Consider the following 23,697-nt stretch of genomic DNA (forward strand, 5'->3'; position numbering starts at 1 on the left):
AGGGATGCGGTGGCCGCAGATGGCAAGGGAAAGGTTTAATAGGAGACACACGGGAGAGGCCTCTGCCCTGCACTGGGCGTTAACAGGCTGGTAGTGACGAATCATTCTACCACATTTCGGCGGACCATTTTCAGTCATCAGATATTTGGCAAAGTTTAACAGCATTTGCGCTTTTTAGCATATAGTAGATTCTGCTGTGCGGTGTAATAACGAAAACTTACTGCCGTGAAGTCACTCAAGTGATAGGCACAAGGCGGTGAGGATCATACAAGACGAAGGAAGTGATGCTCGATGCACTAGAAATGAACCTGAAAAAAAAAACACATCATGTGAACAATTAACTGGCCCATGATGCTTGATTTGGTATACGGGGTTTAACATCCCAAAGCGACTCAGGCTATGAGAGACGCCGTAGTGAAGGGCTCCGGAAATTTCGACCACCTGGGGTTCTTAAACATGTACTGGCACCGCACAGTACACGTCCTTCTAGAATTTCACCTCCATCGAAATTTGTCCGCCGCGGCCGGGATCGAACCCGCGTCTTTCGGGTGAGATGTGTTTCTTCGGGTTCATCTCTAGAGCATCGAACATCACTGAAGTGGTTCGCTTCACGACATCCGTGCATCCTCTCGATTTCGTCAACAGCCCTTAGCGTGCAAATAGATGTCATGCATCTCTCATTAGTCTGCACATTATTATGCACGACGCATGCGGTCCAGGCCGCAACCTTGACTATCTCCTTGGTGATGCAATTCATTTTCCTCGAAATCATAACGCTCAACTGTTGACAACACATGGAGTCGGCGAATAGGCGAGGCTGCAAGGGACAGTGACATTAGGTGAGCATCCTTTATATTTGTTCACAATTCCAGTTCTTGAAAATCATATCACCCAGCACTACACGAGCTCGAAACCGATCGGAACAATCGCGAAGTGGGTCACGCCAATCATAGTAAATCGATTAGTTTTTAAGTATTCGTCCTTTAAGATTTATTCCACTTTGATGAGAAATGCACTGTTCTAACGTGATAGAATTAAGTCCCCGTTCCGCAGAAAATTCGGCGTCGTCACCGTCGTCGTCGGCGTTGAGGGAAAAATCGACCCGAGGTCGGGTGGCTCACGTGACCCAGCCTATGGCCAACCTGGGGCACAAGATTCTCCTCTCCCTCGCGCAACCCACAATGGTCGCAAAATGGGCCGGACACATGACCTTGTCACCTCGTGGTTTACGGGGGTTTAACGTCCCAAAGCGACTCAGGCTATGAGGGACGCCTTAGTGAAGGGCTCCGGAAATTTCGACCACCCGGGGTTCTTTAACGTGCACTGACATCGCACAGCACACGGGCCTCTTGAATTTCGCCTCCTATAAGGCACACGAGCAATCAGCCTAAAAGGAAATGAAAATATAAAAAAATTTCTGGGGGATTTACGGCGGAAACCTTGTCTACAAACATGCACAGTCTTCTGCAGTCTTGTAAGACAGCTTCTACGATATTTAGTCTAACGATCCCCGCCATCTTCAAAGCACGCCCGAGAGCAACAGGCTATCCAGCCGCAACACCATCCGGTGCAGCTGTTTTTGTTGCGGAAGCAACACTACGCTAGATGCGAGGGATTTCGCGGAGCCCCTGAGAGCCCCAACTGCGCATGCGCGAGGAGCGAGTGACGTCAGAGCAGCGCGGAGCCGCCGCCGACTCCTCCGCTGCGCGGGTGACTCGGAGGTGCCGTCGCCGGTGCGCCAGCAGTGCATTCTCCAGGAGGAGTGACGTCACACGGCGCACAGCTGCTGTGCTGGGGCCACTGCCAGCTCCTCCGCTACGCGGGTGACTCAGAGGTGCCGCTGCGATTTCTGCGCCATTGCTTAAGCAATTCTACTCGGGATGGTCATTGGTCAAACCACAGCCAATTTTTCTTTTGAAGAAGTCCATTCCAACCCATTTGGGAATCGATAACACCTGCTCTTATGAGTTTGACAAATGCCGTCCCTGTAAATCACTCGTAAATCAATCATTCATAAGCACTGCCAGTGCTTGCACTTCCGCAGAGCTGAACAGTGAAAGATATACATTATTTATGTTCTTTATTTCCTTCCCGCCTTGTATTCATGGTGAAATTGGTGAACGACAACCAATTGGCTAATAAACACTGTATCAGAGAGCAAAGAGCGAAGTCGCTTTAACGAGGGAACGTAGTATAGAACTTTCTCTGCGGCTCCGGTTCTTGGATGCTTTTCAAAAAGAAGAAAAGCGAAGCATTAATAGAGTGGCAGGGAAAATAACAGAATATTATCAAAGAACGTTTTGTTTTTTCCGTCGTGTGAGTGATGTGGAAAATTGCGACTCTGAAAAAATGTTCTCAGCAATTTTCCCGATGGGCCCCCACCAAGTAGCAAAAAATTCAATCACGCTGCCACAAAAGAATTGACCTACTTCGTTGCAAGTTTTTCAACAACTTACAAAAATGGTCAGTCGGTGGTATTTTCCTGCTCGAAACGAGAATGGTTTACTTTCAAGAAAAGCAGGAAGTGTCGGCTAGATGCCTGAAAGGTATACTGTTCACTAATCTCCTGTCAACACCATATCACAATCAAGAGAGCATGGATGAGGCGCAGATTTTGAATGCCAGAATATCATGGTCTGCTTGTTCTCGAAACGAAGTTTTAAGAAGAAACATGCGCAGGCATGAAGACCGAAAAGTCGACCGTTTAGGTAGCGGTAATCCCTCCCACAGAGATAGCAAAGGCACCGTTGAACTACAAATGAAAAATGAATGATTCCCAAATGTTGCGTCTCTTTTGTAATGTACAGTTTGACCTATGCGAGAGATCTTTTATAGTGCGCAGGCTCTTTATAGCAAAGAAGATTATGAGGGTGAAACACTGCAAGAACACGGGAGCGAGACGGTCATAGGAGCTCGGATTACAGGCTAGCCAATCAGGCGCAAGCAGATTTTTGAAGGCTACAATCGGAAGAGAACAAACCAAACACCTCTTCAACCAGGTGCAAGCAGATTTTTGAAGGCTACAATCGGAAGAGTACAAAATAAACACCTCTCTAATCAGGTGCAAGCAGATCTTTGAAGGCTACAATCGGAAGAGAACAAAACAAACACCTCTCCAATCAGGTGCAAGCAGATTTTTGAAGGCTACAATCGGAAGAGAACAAAACAAACACCTCTAAGACCGGTACACTAACGGTGAAACTTTTAAATGGCCTCGACACAAGGAATTAAAGGGACAACTTTGGGGTTCGAGTCAGGTCGTGTGCCATTTGTCTTTCCCTGCGGCGCTTGAACTGAAGGCGTTGAATAGCGCTGCCACAAGGCTTGCCGGCTCTGCTGTGAAGCATGAAATCTGCGACCGACAGCCTTACATCATCCCCAACTGTGGTTCAGGAGCAATTAAACGCCGTTCGAACTGCGCTCCATTCAGGTAAAAAAAATTCAGGTTGCCTGGGACTGCCCACAGACCTGTGCATAGGAGAGCATTCATACAACATGTCCTACAAAAAAAAAAAATAGGGATTTAAAAGAAACTGAGCCAATCCTTACGCAGTTCGAATCACCCGTCTCCACAGTGTAAGCACCTAAGACTTGTGGAACTGCATTTGCATTCATGAAAAGCAGGGCTGTACTGGAATACGAGTTTTATCTTCTGAACCCAACAGACGTGACAGCGCATGCTGGCGAGTCATATTCTTCAAAAGTTCTATAAGAGGCGCCCGTGTGCTGTGCGATGTCAGTGCACATTGAAGATCCCCAGGTGGTCGAAATTATTCCGGACTCCTCCACTACGGCACCTCTCTCTCTTCTTTCACTCCCTTCTTTAACCCTTCCCTTACGGCCTGGTTCAGGTGTCCGCCGAGATACGTGAGACTGATACTGCGCTATTTCATTTCCTCAAAACCCAATTTTTATTGCGAAAGCAATACTGCGCTAGGTTTTGAGCCTTCAGCGTGGTTCCTGCGGTAGTCGCGTTTGCCCTTTAGACGGCCTCCAGTTTGATGACGCGTGGAGGCGCTCGCGTCCGAGACGTCATACCGAGGTGAAATCTGAGCTACCAAGTCTGATCGTCGGCACGGTCCGAGCGGTAGCCACGAAGCGCCGCAGTTCCCCAGGCAGTAAGAGAGGGGACTGCGTTGATTTGGAGGAAAGGAAAGGCGCTTTACTAACTTAGTGGTTTAGTGGACACCTCAATAGCATTTTAAGCTAATTCCGGCGTTCCGTGCAGCACTCAAGCTTTCGCCTTTCACTACTTTAGTCGTTAAAGTTGCTTGTAATTTGCTTTCGCAACCTTTCGGGCTTAACCAAGCTAAGCCTCTGCCTTTTTTTTATACCTATTGAACACTGCTACGGTATCGTGTTCCAAGAAGTCATAAAAATGGAAAGATCAAGGTTATATGCGAAATTCACGTTAACTCTCTCACTAAGGACGCCCCTATAGTGGCAGGGCCCGCTAGACTCACCTGCCACTGAAGCCGCCGGGCCGAAAGTGCCGGTGATTTCAACGCCCTCCGGAGGCTGCACAGGAAAGGCAGTGGAGGGCTCCGCCGCATTGCGCACCACTTCCCGACGACGGTCAATCAGGGGTGTGTCGCCGAGAGCTGGTGGGAACTCTTGCATTTCACCGCAAGTCACGTGACCTCGTGCCGTGATCATAATCAGTCCACCGGACTGCGAACAAATTGCTTACTGCGGCAGGTGGCAGTTAACATGCCGCGAGGGGTTGCTCGAGAGGAGCAGCCTGGGTCTTCACAAGCTCAACCGATCGCAGGGACCTATGAATGCAAAGTACGGAATGACCAGTTTCGTATATATGGGCGTTAGACATTAACGATATCCAGCTCCGCCTTAAGGGTATGGTGCGCTTACGCACTACGTCACGGGCGCCGTCGTGGATCGGAACCAGCGCCAGACCCCGCTTCGATATCCTAGATTACACCCTAGCCGCTGTGATGCGGAAGCACATAGCGTGCCGGTGGCCTTTCATCGTTCGGCGACTCTTCACGGGGCGAGGGGGGAGTTCAACAATGTATATGTTTTAATGCATTAAACTGTTCCCAAAAACATGCATCCTGTGCAACCCAAGGTTAGAAGAACAACCAGAACACTGGCTCTCCATCGGAGATATAAGAAGCCATAAGGTGCGGTCAACTTAAATGCGACTGAGTATTCAGTTCCCGACAGGTATCGTCTACGTAAATGCGACTGAGAATTCAGCTCCCGACAGAGCACTTGCAGTGGCAGGGATTACGGGAACACACGCCACAGACCTCTCAGCCTCCATGCTTTCACGTACATCCGCAATGGCTGCGGACATAGAGTTTCTTACAATTACCTAGAGGGAAAGCTGGCGGCGCTGCACTTCAGCCACCATGGACGCCCAAAGCATCATGGGGCGGTGAGCTACTTGTTGCGGAACAGTCGTAGTTTTTCAGGAACACGAAGTGTCATTACTAAGGTTCTTTATTCCAAAAACGCTGTCCGTGTATGCGCAGACGACTTTCGCGCGAAGGCAGTGGGCAAAACCCATAGTAGTGAAAACGCCACGACACATGACGCCAATAAAAGGTTTCACTTTTCGAAATGCTATTAAAAAACCTCTTATAGTATTTAAGCAACAACATCTTTTTTGAAAACATATTTACTTTTAAAATTGCGCCTGTTAATTACGAAATATTAGTTTTTATAGTGTTCACTACTTGGCCAATAGGAGAGCGAGTCGTCTCTCATTTTGGGGAAACTTTGCACTTAAATGCAATCATTAGACAAGATATTGAATGTTAGGACGTTTGTAGCTATCAAACAACTTTATTTTTTTATTATTTTTTGGCCAAAAGTTGCAGTTCCGCAACAAGTAGCTCACCGCCCCATGATGCTTTGAGCGCCCATGCTGGCTGAAGTGGTCTCGAGGGGTCGCCATGCAAACTCCCATAGACGGGCTGCCAGCTTTCCCTCTAGGTAATAGTAAGAAACTCTATGGCTGCGGAGACAGCCGTCGCTTTATCAGAGGGCCCTTCCAGTCTATGAAATTGCAGCTGAAGCAGGCATTTGAAATGCTGTTTTCTTATATGCAGATTTCTCTTTTCTTTTCTGCTACGCACAGGGTAATCAAGCAATTAATTAGTCACAGTGCGCGAATTTCAAACGGGGCCAATTTTACTTTGGCTACTAACCATGCAACCGCAGTCTGGCGCACGTTGCCTCGTTGCTCGTTTATGAACTCTTGAATTTTGATACGTGGATTGTTTGATATAGTCAAACATTAAAAAGCTGATTTCGTTTACTGCTGCGATTGGCCAGCGGAGTACTCGTCGTGCATCCAGTGTCCCGAAACATTTATGAAAAAAATATCTCTTCTTAGCCACGACTAGAGAACGGTCAGCGCGACGCATTTTGCATAGTATCTTGAAGTCTCGAGATTTGAAATTACTTTCTTTACAGTTCTGCACATACGGCAGCTGAGGAAAAACGGGCGTCGGCGTTGTCCGACGTTGTGGCTAAGGGTAGAAGCACAACCAGAACACTGGCTCTCCATCGGAGATATAAGAAGCCATAAGGTGCGGTCAATGTAAATGGGTCTGAGTATTCAGTTCCCGACAGGTATCGTCTACGTAAATGCGACTGAGAATTCAGCGCGACAGCGCTTACGGTCCGAAGCGTCATCGCCAGCCGCTGGGGGGTTAGCCCCAGCTAGAAGAGCTGGCGAGGATCGGACGGATCGTAAGGCAAGGCAGTCGTTTTTGCTTAGTGGGAGTGCGTGGTCAGGCTGGTGATGATGGTGATGACTTTAGCAGTAGGCTACAAGAATGCTCTGCACTGCCCTTGTTAAGCTCTAAAACTGTTTGCAATTTTGTTTCACCTGTTTCCTAGAATTAACCTGTAGCTGGACAACACAAGATTAAGAACAGATACTCTGAGGCTGTGTCACCCTGCATCTATACGACGACGCAGTCTCCCTGCGCGCGCGCTACTGCGCGTGCGCAAGGAGACTGCGTCAGCTTAGCCCAAATAAAACACTCCCCTAATTAAGTCCCCTTTGTTTAGACCAGTTAACCCTGATACTGCGCACTTGTACACCTTACAACGCTAAATCTGTCATGCTGAGCCCGAGAGGATGTAGTTTCGGTAGTTGCACCCATGAAACAGGCGTGCTAGCTTTGGCAGCATTGCCTGCTATGCAAGGTAGGATGAGAGCTTTCTTGCACATCTTTCCCCCTCACTGTTAAACCTAGGATGCTTATGCGGGGGGACACGGTCCACCCAATGGAACATCCTAAAAAGCATACCACAGCCAAGCCTGCTCGAAAGAGAAGCATATAGTAAGGCAAGGCAGTCGTTTTTGCTTGGTCTGAGCCCTGATAACGGTCCTCGTACATTTGGATGTTCAGGATGTAGTTTCGACTGGCCAGCCAGTCTGAGTGATAAGTGAAAGAACAGGTCATGAGGGAGCACCCAGCGCACCGGTAACAGCGCTGGTGCCATTTCTCATCTCTCAATGGACAATCACGGCAGGCGCCAAGCCTGCTCGAAAGAGAAGCATATAGACCAGATTTTTTTACCCTCGCACGCAGGCTGCGGACGCGCGCCTACTCTCGACGCCAGTCGCCATCTGTCGGCGCGCGCGGCCCGAGGGACTGCGGGTCGCGCCGGCGCCGCGCATAGAACGCATGTTTACGTGTTCGCTTCTGCCGTTTTGTGCTCCATCAGCTAACGTATGAGGGTGTGTGCTGTGCGTCACTACTCACATTTGCCCTCTTCCAGACAGTGCTGCGGTTATCTTGTGCGCAGTTACTCGCTAACGTGACATCCGAGTGTAGTCGACCAAGTAGTGTACGGACTGGAAACCGGCACTTCTAAGCAGATTTCTGCGCTGTCGTGTCGTTTGTCGTCGCCTTTTACGTGCGATATCATCTATGATAATTTTATGCATCAGAATGTAGATCTATTGATTCGACTCAGTGGAGTAGTAACTGGATAGGCGAGCTGCAGACTGAAGGTTGTCCCGACGGAGCGCGTGTTTTCGATCACCATGTACGTGTTCGGCACCCTTGCGCTGAGCTTGCTCTTGTTCCCATTAAACACATTTCATGCAGAGGATTGTAAGCACGACCGCTACCGATTTCAGCTGCTTTTTCCGCACGCATGTTAGAGGTATCTGGGGAAAGGTTTACCTATAGTATCTTTCTGCTGTTGGTATCTACCTTAGCTTGGTTTGGTTTATTAAGGTTTTACGTCCGAAAGCGACTCAGGCTATGAGGGACGCCGTAGTGAAGGGCTCCGGAAATTTCGACCACCTGGGGTTCTTTAACGTGCACTGACATCGCACAGTACACGGGCCTCTAGAATTTCGCCTCCTTCGAAATTCGGCCGCCGCGGCCGGGATCGAACCCGCGTCTTTTGGGCCAGAGCAGAGAGCCGTAACCACTGAGCCACCGCAGCGGTGCGGTATCTACATTATTCATAGGAAAATATGCGCGATTTCATTACATTTTCCACACTTAGCCAAACGCCTACGCAACGCTCTCACACGCGGCGAGAGCTCCTGAATAAAATAACGCGACTTCGGACCTCAGAATTAGTGAAAGCTGGATTAGCTGCTCATATCTATTCAAGCTTTTATAAATTAAGCGGAAGTACGTTTTTATGCACCAGGTTGCATAAACCATGACAAAATTTGTTTTCTGTTGGCGCTGCGACTCAGTTGAGCTCACAGCGGTAATTTGTTGATAAACTGGCGCGGCGACAAGAAAGCCGTTTGTGGAAGGGGGGGGGGGGGGGGGGGGGGGGGGGCTTTATGGCCGGCAGGAAGGAATAAGAGTGCATGGGAATTGGAACTGCATACTAGCCGCACACCTAATTCTTGATATTGAATAGAAAGTTTCTTTGCGGTGGAGCACCAAGACGGAATTCGATTAAGCACGAGCGCGTTCTAAGCGCCGGCACAATTAACTTGAATGTCAAACTAAATGTCATTAAAACGCCTCAATGTTATCGCTTTGATAACGTAAATACTTCCTGCAACACAGCCACGCAGCGGAAGTATGCTCGACAATGTTTTTTTAGCGCCCGAAGCGCGGCTATATGCAGGCGCGGCCGCGGAACTGCCGCAGCCCCGCAGTCCCCAACGAAACGCCCGCACCGCGGCGCGCCAGTCGGTGCAAAATGGCCGCGCCCAGGAGAGGCTCAAAAATCTGGTCTATAGCCTGCAAGTAATTTTCCAGACCACAGCCAAGCCTGCACAAAAGAAAAGCAAATAGCCTGCAAGCCAGCTGTGCTGTGGGCTGTGCTGTTTCATTCACGATCGCTTTCTTAATCTGTGCTTTTTACACCGGAGCTAAAGTCATCACCATCATCACCAGCCTGACCACGCACTCCCACTTACTCCCTTCCTCTACGGTGCGGTTCAGGTCAGTGACCCTTCACTGAACTTGTTATCATGTTATAGCGACCTAGCAGTTTGTGCAAGGTTTTTGCCACGTCATCTCTTTCGTCCTTGGCTCGCTCGCTCTGGGCGTGTTAGGGCCACCTGTTTTTCTCCCTCTCAGCTCGCTCGCTTTGTGCCGTGCTCGGCCTCAGCATGACAGATTTAGCGTTGTAAGGTGTACAAGTGCGCAGTACAAGTGCGCAGTCCTCCTCCGCGCCGTCCGCACCCCACCACCCACGCTCTAAATGGGACGGGGAAAAGGATGAGCCTTGCCGAGCGCACTTTTGTTGCTGGAGTGGCGACACTCTGAACCAAGCAATCACGACGGCAAGGCAGTCGTTTTTGCTTAGTCTCAGCCAGTGAGCCTACTGAACATCAGAACAGGCTGCCGCGTTGACGTGGCAAAAACCTTGCACAAACTGCTAGGAGGCTATAACATGATAAGTTCAGTGACCCTATTGAATTTTGATTCGTGGATTGTTTGATATAGTCAAACATTAAAAAGCAGATTTCGTTTACTGCTGCGATTGGCCAGCGGAGTACTCGTCGTGCGTCCAGTGTCCCGGTGAAGCAGGCATTTGAAATGCTGTTTTGTTGTATGCAGATTTCTGCTTTTTTTTTCTGCTGCGCACAGGGCAATTAAGCAAACGTTTAGAGCCTGTGGTTAACTTGGAGCATCACTATACGATCTGCTACTTGCGCCTCATTGGCTAGCCTGTTCCGAGCTTCCATGACCGTCTCGTTCCCATGTTCTTGCCGTGTTTTACCCTCATATTATTTATTCGCATCTGGTTCCTGTTTCCGCCAGCCCCCCATAACACCGGCCAAGCGAGGGAGGGGACACCAGGAAGGATAATAGCATTTCGGGAAGGATAACAGAATGTTGTGCAGAGGCCTTTTTTAATACTTTATGCCTTACTGTACTTACTCTCTTTGCTTGTGCCGATTAAACACTTATTACACATCGTCTAAACAAGGCTTTCATTACAGCCTCACCGCCCCCGCGGCACACCTTGGCAGTTCCTATACCAAAAAATGAAACGAAGGTGGGGAGCGATCCCCTTTGTGCGAATGCAAAACAGATATTTCCAGCCAGTGGCATATCTCACCGTTGTCACATCGTCTTCGGCTCTCGTGTCTTTCTGCTGGCTGGAGCATCACTCGGCCAAAATGGGTTCTGGACTTTACAGTGCAAGTAGAAAAGTCATGTCACAGGGTTCGTGCTCACGTTGAGTCGCCACAAGGTATCACACTGCTAGCCATTACAGATTCACCGGCAGATAATTTCATTAGTGACTAAGAGACTGCCATACACAATTTCTCTCGGGACAGAATGGCACAGTTCCCCCTCAATATTCTTAACGAGATTCCCTCCCCAAATAGGGACAATGTATTTATGTCGATGCCGGCAAACTCTGGCAACACTGGAAACGATGCCGCTCACCAAACAGCCCGAGGTTCAGTCGGCCGGGCAGCGACAACTTCCTCTCTGGGGACAGCAAAGGATAGCCTAATCTCATTTGCCGATCCAATCCACTCCTTGGACTAAGGAAATTTCAGCTCCCGTACAAAAGCTCAATAAAGAGAAGGAAATCACCTGGAGGAGAATCAAACACCTTCCCTAACCCGGTAGATTTCTCCCATATGTTCCCAAATAAATTTTCTCCCCAATGCACCCTCTGCGATGAGAGAGCTCCCCTCAACTTGTACTCTGAGGACGCAAGCAAAACACCCCCCCCCCCACCCCCGCACCTTCAGAATTAGGAGAAATCCTTCTTCCAGACGACTGGGAGACCCTACTGCGCAGCTTGGACCAGGACATACAAGACCTGATCCTTAAGCGCGCCTATTAGGCCATCATTAGGCTTGACCAGCTGGCCATCTAGTAGGGCGATAACTATCCCGACTATAAATAAAGATTTCTTCTCTCCTTTCTCTTCCGTCTCGTAGAGCGTTACCAGTCCAACCCTCTCTAGGCGAAAATCCGTGGCCTGTATGCCAGCATAGGCGATGATGCAATACTATGCTGCAAATCTACTTTAGCTGTATAGGTTAGATATTCGCTTTCACAGTGGTCCCCGCCTTCCCAGTGCAATCTTTGAATTTCATTTTCCCCTCGATTTGTCGTTCCGCCACTGCTTGAGCTGCTTCTACCACTGCAGGCTTCTGCGGACGGGAGGGGGATTACTGAGGGTCATCCGGAGAAGAAATCTTCCGGCCCCTGAGGGCGCCACCGATACACCCACGCATGCACGGACACCGCTGCTTTCTGGCCGAAACAGGACCGTTAACGCAGTAGAACAGAAAAATATATCATGGCACAAGCTCCCACTCTCATGCAGAGTTGTCCATTCATACCCAACAATTCTAGACAAAAGCATTTAAGAACGGGAAAATGAGTTTTCGACCGCAAGTTTTTTGTATGTTGTAAGTTTTCGCCATAACGATTTTACTCCCTTGCGTCTGCGGTCTCGCATTTTTTTGCTATTAACCGTTCCTGCTATCGCCAAAAGGGTTTCCCATTGGTTTTGTATTGCAGCCTTAACTGCTCGATGCCAGCGATGGAAACGCTTTCAAAGAAAGATTTTGCTGCGTATTCGAAGAATGCACCCGTATACCATGAATATTTCCATACCAGTTCCTTACAGCTTTCCGATGTTAAAAATTCCTGTATCAGAATGTTCGACATGGAAGCGGCAAGGGCACAAGCTAGCTGGATATCGAAGCGGCGGTTCCGAACTACGTACGGCGCACGTAAGGTAGGAGTGAGGGTACAGAGATGACTGTGAAGGAGGTTAAGGCACGCTCCGTTAGGCGGCCGAGAACGCATTTCTGCCCCTTTTTTTCCAAGTCCCGCAAAATTCCGCTCGCAACAGTACCTACTCAAATGGCTGACTACGTGTTTGGTTAGATTTATGGAGTAACGTCCCAAAGCGATTCAGACTATAAAGGACTCCGTAGTAGAAGCCTCCGGATAGTAGATCTAGCTCACCTCAGGAGAATACTCAGATGAAAACATGACCGATTTCCGTAGTTGGGCCAAATGCGGATTAGTTATGCTAGGCGTTCAGTTTAAAGGCGACAGCCTTTAATGGCTCATTATTCCGTCCGTAAGCCACAGTACAGGTGTCAACCATCCGGATGACGTCATCAGTGATGTAATACGCCGTAACCAAAAATCACTGAATTCACTGTTGCATAGCAGTCGAAATCATTATCTACTAATTAACCATTGACTAGTACTACTATCTAGTAATCAGTGATTAGTAATTAGATATTGATTAGTTATAATTATTTAGTAAATATTCATTGATTGGCAATGTCTAATTAGTAGTTTGTGGTTGATAAGCATTCAGTAATTAGTATTTTAGTTATCTGTCAGTAATTGGTAGTTGTATCACCATATCTTTGGTGGCGCTCGCGTCGCTGCTTACTGCGCATGCGCTTGGCGCCTTGGTGGCGCCACCGTCGCGTGGCGCTGACATTTCAGCCAACCGAGTCAGACGTCTCCTTTCATTCGCAAACAGCATTCAATCAACAACAGAAGCAGCCAAAGGGCACACACAAAGGCTTTCGCCTCCCGCAATTTAGATCGTCAAAGTGCCCTCTGAATTTTCACTTCCGTTCCAGTGTTCAGATCCAGCGTTCACGGATCGGAGTTGTTCGGATAGCGATAAGGCGTAAATGCCCGTATATGCGGAACTGGTCATTCTACTAGAATCATAGATCCCTGGTAGTCTTCCTACCACTCCTGGCGCAGTGATGCAGCGGTCAAGCGATCCGCCACTGCTCTTCTATGGCAACTGCTGCCATCGGCGGGACTTGGGTTGTCTGGATTGGGCTGAGATCCAGGTTGCTCTTCTAGAGCAGCCTCTCATGATTAAGTGAGCGGCCGCCTCACGCGGTGGTCAGGCTGCTCACCTGCCTGCCACAAAAACAGACTTCAGACAAACAGGCAGACGGGCCGACAATCACACAACGGCTATATTCTAGGTACGGCCACTATAAATCCCAGCGCACTATAAAACTCAGGCTTTACAATACCGGAACCACCCTTCACCGTTGGTGCTTTCGGGAGCAGCCCTTATCTTCCAGATCGACACAATCAAAGCTGCCGCATGGCATAGTAGGGATGAGCACGACGCATACTCACTGTCTCGACCTCCGGAAAAAAGAGACCAGAGGGCCAAGCTCTGCCAGATGCTTTCTTCTGCCAGTAATGCCAGTCCATAACCACTGCAGGATCGACTGCATTGCGTTCATATCCCTCGCTGTGTGCAGGTGATCTTGAAGTATTACTCTCCGCATCTCCTGAGCGGTCAGAGTATTGAAATCGTCGTCGTTATTTGACACCTGCGCAAAGAGGAAAAAAGCTCGCTGCTTCATCTAAACGGCACAATTGCTTCGAAAGAGAAAGCCGTCAGCTACATGCAGTGTCTGATGTCGAACGGATGCAGTGGAGGAGCGGATAATTCGTGGAAGGCATGCCGTCTGCGAGCAACTCTGCTCAATTTGGAACAAAAGTTGCAATTTGGTACAAACAGCACTGGTGTGGCGTGGAATACGAATTCGCTGGTTTTACGACCAGGTCCTCAGTACTTCGAGGTTTCGTGGTGGGCATAGCGTCCATCCCCAAAACAGAAAAACCAAGCAAGCCAGGTATTGGGAGACAGGCCGACTGGCCCAACGAACCCCCTAGGAATAGCTGGATCGTTGAAAAACTGCACGGAGAATGTGGCGTCGCGTAGATCCCGAGCTAGTTGAGAGAAAAACTGACGCCAACCAATATTTTAATTTTGCCCAACGTTTCGGGACCAACTCGGTCCCTTCTTCAAGGGCGACTAAAGTGCGCCAGCAGCAGCGGGGTGCTGCGTTCTCTCTCCCTTTGTTAACACGTGGTGCCGTCCACTAACGTACTCAGAGGGGAGCGTTCCTGGAGTTCATTCATCGCTGCCTTTGTGAGCCGGATGTTCCACTGGAGTCGCCTCTAACAGGTTTGGCTCCACGGGACGCTCACCTCCTCGAAGGCTACTGGGTGGTCGGCGCGCTCGCAGTGTTCTGCGAGAGGGTTGGATTCCGAATTCATTCCGAATTCTTACCATGACCAAAACACCTTGTCGTTTATAAAATCCCGTGCTCCAAGTTCCCGGCTTCATACGTCGGCGAAACAAAAAACCTGCATCAAAGAATAATGGAACACAAAAATGTCATCCGGCTAATGAATTCTGAATCCAACCCCCTCGCCGAACACTGCGAGCGCGCCGACCACCCAATAACCTTCGAGGAGGTCAGCGTCTTGGCCGGTTCAGATGATGCTTTCGTTCAGATCCCGAGCTCATTAGTAATCATCCTCGCGCGCAGGAGCACTCAGGTTCATCAATCATACAAGACTAACGCGTACCGGAGAATAGAGCATAAGACATACAGTGCATATATAGTGATTCCCGGATGTATCCGTCTCGTTCCACATTATCTTTCCATTAATCAGATTGCGTCCAGAAATGAAGAACGGACTATTTCGCTCATCTCCACTGAGCAGTGCATGAAACGATCCGCGGTCGCCAGCCATTGCCCATTTCCTAGTTTGATACCTAGTCTGAGAGAGATTCATTTCTTAGTCTTATTTCCTAGTGTCTAGTTTCCCAGCCCCTCCTAGTCACATAGAGTTATCCAGGATGTCCTCATGCTAAGTAAGGGGTATGTGAGCGATTATGTGAGCACGTGATCACTGTGTTCATTCTCAACATTGTGTTTCCTAAAACGAAAACTCAGTTCTGCTCCCTCTAATATTAGGCTTTTCGCATATAACACTTTTCTTCGGATGAAGCTCGAATACGCATCTATCATTTGGGATCCGCATACGAAAAAGAACATTGACTCCCTTTAAATAATTCAAAGGAAAGCAGTCAGGTTTATTTTCCACAAATACAGTAGATTTGATTCTCCCACAAAGCTAATGGCAGAAAATAATATCCCACATCTTTCAGACCGCCGCAAAATAAACCGAATTTTGTTCCTCCGTAAGATTCTTTCACGCGAGGTAAACATTCCAATACCTAACTATGTTCAACCTTCTACCACCAGACGTACACGACACACTAAGGAACACACACTGCAGGTCATCTTTGCACGAACTAATTCATTTAAGTATAGCTTCTTCCCCCGAACCATCTCCGATTCGAACATGCTCCCAGAATCCCTTTTTCAAAATAGCAATTTAAGCAACGCATTGGAAGAACATTTCCTTGGTTAAATTGTCTCATTTTGTATTTTTTAATGCTGTTGTTTTTATCTTCCCTTTGGTATCGCCGAATGACGATGTGTGTTGTTTTTTCGTTTCTTTTCTGTGTTGTTAGGTTGTTTACCCCTCCTGCTTGGGCCGCATAGGCCTGCAGTATTTTGAAATAAATAAATGAATAAATAGCGGGGAAGCCGACGGCACAGATGTCGCTTTAACTTTGTTAGCGCAATGAATACCAGAATGTGGCGAAGGCCAAAGATACCGAAGAAGTGCCTTATATTTACGTTGTTCCTTAAGCCTCGGAAATATTACCTTCACGCAGAGCAGTAACCAACCTACCATCATAGCGGTGTATTCCCCCTTCCGCCTGTATAAAGTCGTCGAGGTCCACCAGAGCCCTGTTTGAGAGAGAAAAAAAAAAACGAATTGCGGGTCAGATAGGGATCGACGCAACGGCAAAGGCGTATTAAGAAATCACGCCTGCGAAACGGGATGCTGCTTTTCATTCTGCAGATTGTGCTCATTGGAGGTAGCGCCAGTATAATGAGCCATCGAAAAGCGTCTGTGAGAGTTTGTCGTCACATCATTTTACTGCAAGCAGTATAGAGCTGACAAATATTCGATTCAGGCACGCACGCTAAACACAAGGTGTATCAGCTTTAGAATGCAGTTCACATCGATTTACCCTTAAAGCCCTTGTATTCTGTAGAACCTGTCTTTTCGTTCTTTGTCTCCATGCCCTTATCCTTATGATAGAGCTGGTCGATTTGCGTTGCTAGGCACAATGCGAACTATATGCGCTAGCAGGCCGGTTTCCACTTCGATCTGGGTGTTCAGATCCACTGTTTACGGATTGGAGTTGTATGGTCAGCGATAACGGATTAATGTCCGCATATGCGCAATTCGCCATTCTCTACATTCGTAAATCCCTGGGAGTCTTCGTACCATTCCTGGTGGAGTAGTGCCACGTTCAAGCGATGCACCACTGCCCTTCTATGGCAGGTGCTGGCATCGTTGGGACTTGGATCGCTTGGGTTTGGTTGCGTTCCAGGTTGCTCACCCAGAGCAGCCTCTCCCGATTAATCGAGCTTCTGCCTCTCACAGTGGCCAGGCTGCTCACTTACCTGCCACAAAACTGGCTTAAAGGACAACTGCAGCACTTTTCTGAGAATTTCGCGATATTCAAAGATTCAAATCTATATAGGCTGTAGGTAAAGTGTGCCAAATATTTTTGCACTAGCATTTAAAATAGCGACGTAATCGACGATTGAATTTTGCGCTTCTTCTCAAAGCACCAAAGCGGTGCAGAGAAATTCAGCGTGACGTCACGGGAGGCATGAATTCAAATTACCACTGTCATCAGCCACACCCTGCCCTGACTCGTTAGACGCTGCCAAACAACTCTTGGCAGGGTTTTCCTTCTGTGGCGTTGGTTTTTTTTCCTTCAAAGCAGGAGTTTGTGCGTTGGAAATGTACCGATACCTTCGATGACGTCATCATGCACCCCCCCCCCCCACCCCATTTGGCGATTTGCGCTGCGGAGAAGCTTGAAGAGCGTCCGGATTTTAATCGGCGATTACTTCACAATATCAAGAGCCAGCCCAAAAAGACTTCGTATGCTTTACCTGCAAGTTTCACTCATTCGACGCTCTTAAGCTCGTTGATTTCTAAAACCTATGCAGTTTCCCTTTAAGGGAAACAGACAGGCGGACAGACAGACACACAACGGCTAAATGTGGGGAATGGCCACCATAAGTGCTAGAGCACTAAACAGAACTGCAGGGGCCACTTTGACGATCTAAAGTGCGCGAGGCGAAAGCCTTTACACGCAACTTTGGCCACACGGCCGTTGGCACACAGGAGGCGGCTATGGGGCAACTTGGTTTGGCTAGCCATGACTAATTTGGTCATGCTAACTAGTCTTGATTGGTCAATGACGAACTAGTCATGACTGGTTAATGACTGGCTAGTCATGAATGACAAACCAGTCATTACCCATAATAACTAGTCATCACTGGTTGATGACTAACTAGTAATGATTGATTGATTGATTGATTAAAAACATCTTTATTTGTTCAGTATTCTCAGTAATGACTAATCAGTCATTAATCATGATTACCCATGATTAATGACTAATAACTAACCAGTCATGATTAGTCATGACTGGTTAATGGCTAACTAGACATGACTAACCAATCATAACTAGTCATGAGTGATTAATGACTAACTAATGACTAGCCAGTCATGACTGGTTATTCATCACTAGTTAGTCATTAACCAATCATGACTAACTAGTCATGAGTGATTAATGACTAGTTCAAATGCCAAATGAGTACATGGCTTCAAATGCCAAAGACCTTTTTTTAAGCAGTGAGGGCGAAACGCGGACACATCTGCCGACATGGCTGCCGACACGGCTGCTAAACACAGTTAAAGGCTTTCGCCTTAAAACTCCGCAACTTACACTACCAGAACCGCCATTCGCCGTCGGCTCTTTCGGAAGCAGCCCTTATCTTCGGCACTGACAACAGTAAAAGCTGCCATATGGCATAGCAGGGATGAGCTTGATGCATACTCACTCGTCTTGACCTCCGGCAAAAAGAGACCGGAGGCAAAGCTCTGCCAGATGCTTTCTTCTGTCAGTAATGCCAGCCCATAAGCACTGCAGGATCAACTGCATTACGTTCGTATCCCTCGCTGTGTGCAGGTGATCTTGAAGTATTACTCTCCGCATCTCCTGAGCGGTCAGAGTATTGAACTCGTCGTCGTTATTCGACACCTGGGCAAAGAGGAGAAAAGCTGGCTTCTTCATCTAAACGGCACAATTATGTCGAAAGAGAAAGCCGTCAGCTACATGAGGCGTCTACTGTCTGGCGGATGAAGTGAAGGAGTGAATAATTCGTGCAAGGCATTTCCGCCTGCGATCAACTCTGCCCCCTCTGCAACAAAAATGGCGATATTTTACAAAGTAGGACTCGTGTGGCATGAAATACGAATTCGCTGGTTTTTAGGATAAAGTCCTCACCAAAAAGGAACTGTTTTAGCTGCGGATATACAGGCAAAAAAGATTGCCATCGGTCCAGAAGTTTTCGTGCGCTAACAAAATGAAATCCCCGGGAAGTTAAGCGTCCCTTCATATAAACGTTCGCAGTAGGCACGTTTCTCAGGGGGTATGATCATTGCTATAAAGGTGGGATTCCATTTTGTCACACAAAATGTTTTCATAACTCATTCATTCATACCTAGAACTTGTGTTAGCTGGAATCACCTCCCACTTGAAATCGCTTTTATAACAGATACTAAATGACGCTTTTAATAATCCCATTTTTTTTCTGAATGTGCATATGATTTTCACTGTATAAACTCTGCTCTTACTGTATGAACAAATTGTTTTAATGCATCCCCGCTGCAAATATAAACGCCATTTTCTTCCTTGTGTTTTTCGCCTATTTCTGCGTACTTGTACTTTCCTTTCTCTTTTAGTTGTTTATATTGTATTTTTATATCTATCCCCACTATTCTCTGTAATGCCCTCAGGCCCTGACTGAGGGTACAAAAATGAATTCCTGGGGAAATCAACTTCAGAAAAAAAGCCACTCAACGGGTGGCTAAGGAGTCGTGATCACTCTTGGCTCAATCTGGTAAGGAATATTTGCTGGGGAGTTTGTTGCAAGCGAAGTCACTAGAAATAGAACTGGTTATGTTGGTTCTGGAGCTAATCCTCCGCAGGAGGCTTGCTCACAAGACAAACTCCAGGTGCAGTCCCTGAAGCTTCTATGCACGGATTTCGTCGATTACGATTGTCCTTCTGCCGCACTGTTCGACCGCTGCCGTCTCCAGGACCCATCCGGTCCCTCTGCCATGCCCGATGAGGTTCTTACCTGATCTAGTTCTCATGTACCTGGCTGCATCTTCAGCGACAGCACTGTCGCCTTCTTAACGGCAAGGTGGTGGTAGGCGCCGATGCATGCGTCGCCATAAAGGTTCTCCTTGACCACTTTTCCGCACAGCCTCCCTAGGCTCTCAATCTGCGTCATCAGAAGGAAGCGCGGCACAATGAAATCAACGCAGATCAGGAGTTCCCTGAACGATGCGAAACGTGTGCGAAAAATCAAGTTCAGAAAAAAAGCCACTCCAAGGGTGGCTAAGGAGTCACGATAACTTTTGGCTCGATCTGGTAAGGAATATTTGCTGCTGCTCATTAAAATTAAAAAATTACGAGGAACTTTACCGGCTAAAGTGGTGAAAGGCACAATCCTGAGTGTTGCACTCTGCTACGCGATTGTTCACTTCACATTCTGCACGTGCATTAATTGACTGTCAATTAATAACGCTTAATATTTGCCTTTAGGAGTGGACCGCGACAGCGTGTTGTAGCGCTGCCAGGGATTCCACGGAACCCCACCACCCTTTCGGCGCGATGAGAGCAACGCTTTTTGAGGAAAGGAAATGGCGCTGTTAATTCTCTGTCACCTCGGCGGACACCTGAACCGCACCGTACAAGAAGGGTCTGTCATCTCGATGGACACCTGAACCGCACCGTGCAGGAAGGGAAGTGGAGTGAAAGAAGAGGGAGAAAGAGGGGCCGTAATGAGAGAAAATGCAAATTGTATTTGAGGAAAGGAAATTACGCAGTGACTGTCTCGCATATACCGGCGGACACCAGTCGAAAATTGTATTTAAGGAAACGAAATTACGCAGTAACTGTCTCACATATTTCGGAGAACACCGGTCAAAATTCGCGCGCAGTGACGTCACGACCATTCCGACCAATCTGAAACGCGGACAAATTTGCTAACACGTCTTGGTCACGACGCTATGAGCCATTGAAGGCTTTCGCCTTAAAAGAGTCTTTAGGGCTGTGACTTGTACAGTTGCATTAAAGTAAGCTTTTCTGCATCCCAGGTCAGAACGAGCGATTTAAGAGGGCAAAATGACTTATCCACTAGGAATGGCACGAAAACTTCGCTGTATTCGCATTAAGACACCGTGCACACAGCAGGCCTCTGTGCAATGCCGGAGTGAAGTATTCAGCCGTCGGCGTCGTAGTTGTAGTTCGGCGCCGCGCGTCGGAAGAAATTTATCATGCCAACCGTCTGCCGCACAATGATCTCGATGCTGTCATAGGATTCAGCGCTTTGTGCAGCATAAACGTACTAGTCAAGTTAGAATACCTAACAGCAGGAATTCCAACTAGTGACTTATAAACAAAGGGAGGGGGAGGGGGCGATGTGTGAGACAGTTGCTGCGTCATTTCCTTTTCTCAAATCTAATTTTGAGTTCCTTGGTTAGGACCCCTTTTCTCTCTTCATTCACTCCCACCTTCCTCCCTTTCCTTATGGCACGGTTCCTGAGTTGCATAAGTTATAGCCTTGTTAACCCGACGTCTTTAAGACCGCGTTTAGTAGGAGCTGGAGACAGTGTCAGCGTTGCTGTCACTGTCGAGTCAGTCTGCTGCCGTATCCCAATATCATTGGCGTAATCAATCTAATCACAAGTTACAGGCCCAGTTTTTTTGCCCCCAGGTCTCTCATGCCACCCTTGACTTGCTGACCAGCAACTGGACCCGTGTAAGCAGCCGCGCACTGTCGGCGCCGGGCTCGACGCTGTGTTGCTTAAAATGTCGCCAACTCACCTTATATTCTTCCGAAAACTCCAACGCCTCATAAACGCCATGTCCCCCGATACGATGACGAAGGGGTGCGTCGGAGGCGTGTTCAATGAGCAGGTGCTCCCAAATCGCTTAGCCGCACCTGGGCTATCCCTGCACTTCGAGAGCAGCTTCCAGCACTAGGAGAACCTGCAGCCTGTGAGGAAGCGAGAGACAGACGGTAGGTTCCAGGACTCCTCGCCGAAAATAGAGGCAAAGTAGTTCTGCTTGTCTGCTTTAACACAACACGCAATTCTCGACAAAAGAAAGTACAAAATACCGCGTATACGTCGAACTTCATGAGTTTTTCCGGCTGTGCTGCAGAAGTACACGCAGTGAATGCGACCACGTGTTAATATGGATGAGCTCAGAACCTCATCCATATTAACAGAAGCAGCTCTTCAGTTTACAAGCTACTGTCGTTGCCTGGCCGACGTAGGTTAACAAAAGGCTACGCTAACCACACATTGTCCGTTATTCCTCCTCCAAGACCCCTCATCACGTCTGCCACAAAATTCGCTAATCGGTTCTCAAACATGAGACTCGGATTTTGCTAGCTGACGTACGAATACGTCGTGCAACGTGCTAGCTGACGTACAACGTACGAAGGAATTGACAGCAATAGACGAACGGCATGAAGCAAACGAACCTTTATTCTCAGAAAGTTAACTGATGACAAAACAATTTGAATGCTTTAGAACTTAAGCACAGCATTGGTGCAAATTCATCATGCCAAACGGTTTGCTTTCTAGTCGTGTATCAGGAACCCTATGGCACCTCTGAATACACCTAACGATCAAAAGAATTCACCCTCAGTTATAAGAGAGATTTTGGCCTTTTAACTTCACCGCAAGTTTTCAGCTGCCCACCTGAAATAAAAATCGTTTGGCTTAATGACATTAGACCAACGCTGTACACTTCTCATTGGCCGCATTCTCGTCTCTTCGAAAGAGCGTTTAATTCGTCTGAGAGGTCAAGGTAAAAACAATAAATGAAGGAGAGGAAAAGTAGCAGAGACAAAGGCAGCAAGGGCGAAAGAGTGTCACAATTCTTGTTGGAAGAAGGAAGCAGAGACGCAACTGCCTGTCAAAGACACTCACAACCAACTGCGCGCTTTATTGCCTCCGTCAGAAATCAAGGCAGTCCCCAGGCTGTTCACTGCTGCACATTCTCTTCTGCCTGTAGAGGGCGCAATAGGAAGCTTTAACTGAAACGGAAATGGCGCAGTATCTGTCTCACACATCCCGGTGGACACCTGAACCGCGCCGTAAGGGAAGGGAGGAAGGTGGGAGTGAAAGAAAGAAATCTCACTCCGGATTCCACCTGAGGTTCCGAGCAGTGCGGACGTGCTCCGCATGGCCTCTGGCCTCGTGTCCATTTTTTGGCAAATTTCATTGACTGCTGTTCCCGTGAATTGTGCAAAGGATTCGGAAAGGTCCTCCATGCCAGCCGATACCGGATTTCGCCAGGTACGACCACTGCTTGCCCATTTTGCGGGACTTCAAGTGCAAGTGTCAACACTTGGTGAACCGCGTTTGGCCTAACGCTAGGCCGAACGCCGGTTCCGTGCCGGTGGGACCCGCTCGCCACGCGGACCACCCATAACGATCGCATCATGGAATATGCCGTAGAAGGCGAAGACATTACTCCGGCTAAGCTTGCCGAAGGAGGATGGAAGACCGTTCTCAACCTGCAAGAACGCTACCGGCGCCCCGGAGCGAAGAACGCCATTCATGGGAACGCAGACCCGACGAACGCGCCGGCGACGCCGGGGAAGGAACACGGCACCGCTACCGGCGTTCCCCGTAACGAAGGCAAGTCCAACTCCGCTCTTCGGAAAAAACCACCCGCCCGACGTAGGCAGGCACCGCTGCCACGTCTACCAGCAAACGACTACAAAGTCGTCGTCAGGCCGCGAGGCATGGACTTGCGCACCGTCGCGCCGCGCCACATTCTCAGAGTTACCTGCGTAGCGTTCGACCTACCGCTTGAAGAGGTGGTGACTAAAGACAGCCTTCGTGTTAACACCATTAACAACACATTCACTATTAGCACACCGAACAAGCTCAGGGCTTCGGTGTACAGCAATCAGAGACTGCTCAAGATGGGCGACAAAGAGTACGAAGTGTCATCGTACGTGTCGGCGCCGGACGACTCCACGCGAGGCGTCATTTATTATGCATACGATGGCGGGACACCTGATGAGGTCCGACAGGGATTCCTGAAGCGCAACCACGGGATTCCGGTGGTGGATGCTCGCCGCCTCGGACAATCAATGTCTATCCTGGTGACTTTCGCCGGCAAGAAGGCTCCAGACACCATCTACTATTGGGAGAGTCCTTTCCGTGTGCACCCGTACAGGGAGCAGGTCGAAACCTGTTT

General features: G+C 48.4%; 1 protein-coding gene across 2 annotated transcripts in view; it reads right to left on the reverse strand.

Moving 5' to 3' along the window:
• Positions 1-15,846: 15,846 nt before the first annotated feature.
• The window catches only part of LOC149332452 (uncharacterized), a 61,028-nt gene continuing 53,177 nt past the window's right edge, over positions 15,847-23,697 (reverse strand). Inside the window, exons 3-5 of one of the 2 annotated variants that reach the window (XR_016285216.1) lie at positions 21,301-21,472; positions 19,547-19,693; positions 18,309-18,444 (exon numbers count right to left, since the gene is read on the reverse strand). Coding sequence is in view for 1 of the 2 variants with exons in the window: in XM_089558058.1 (XP_089414184.1) it covers positions 15,958-16,063; positions 18,245-18,444 (306 nt within the window). In the remaining variant the exon portion in view is untranslated. Of the gene's footprint in view, positions 16,064-18,244; positions 18,445-19,546; positions 19,694-21,300; positions 21,473-23,697 lie in introns of those variants that run through there. The other variant, XM_089558058.1, reaches the window with a different exon arrangement.

This window comes from Amblyomma mixtum, chromosome 8, assembly GCF_055824585.1.
Source record: "Amblyomma mixtum isolate Tamu chromosome 8, ASM5582458v1, whole genome shotgun sequence".
Classification (NCBI taxonomy): Eukaryota; Metazoa; Arthropoda; class Arachnida; order Ixodida; family Ixodidae; genus Amblyomma; species Amblyomma mixtum.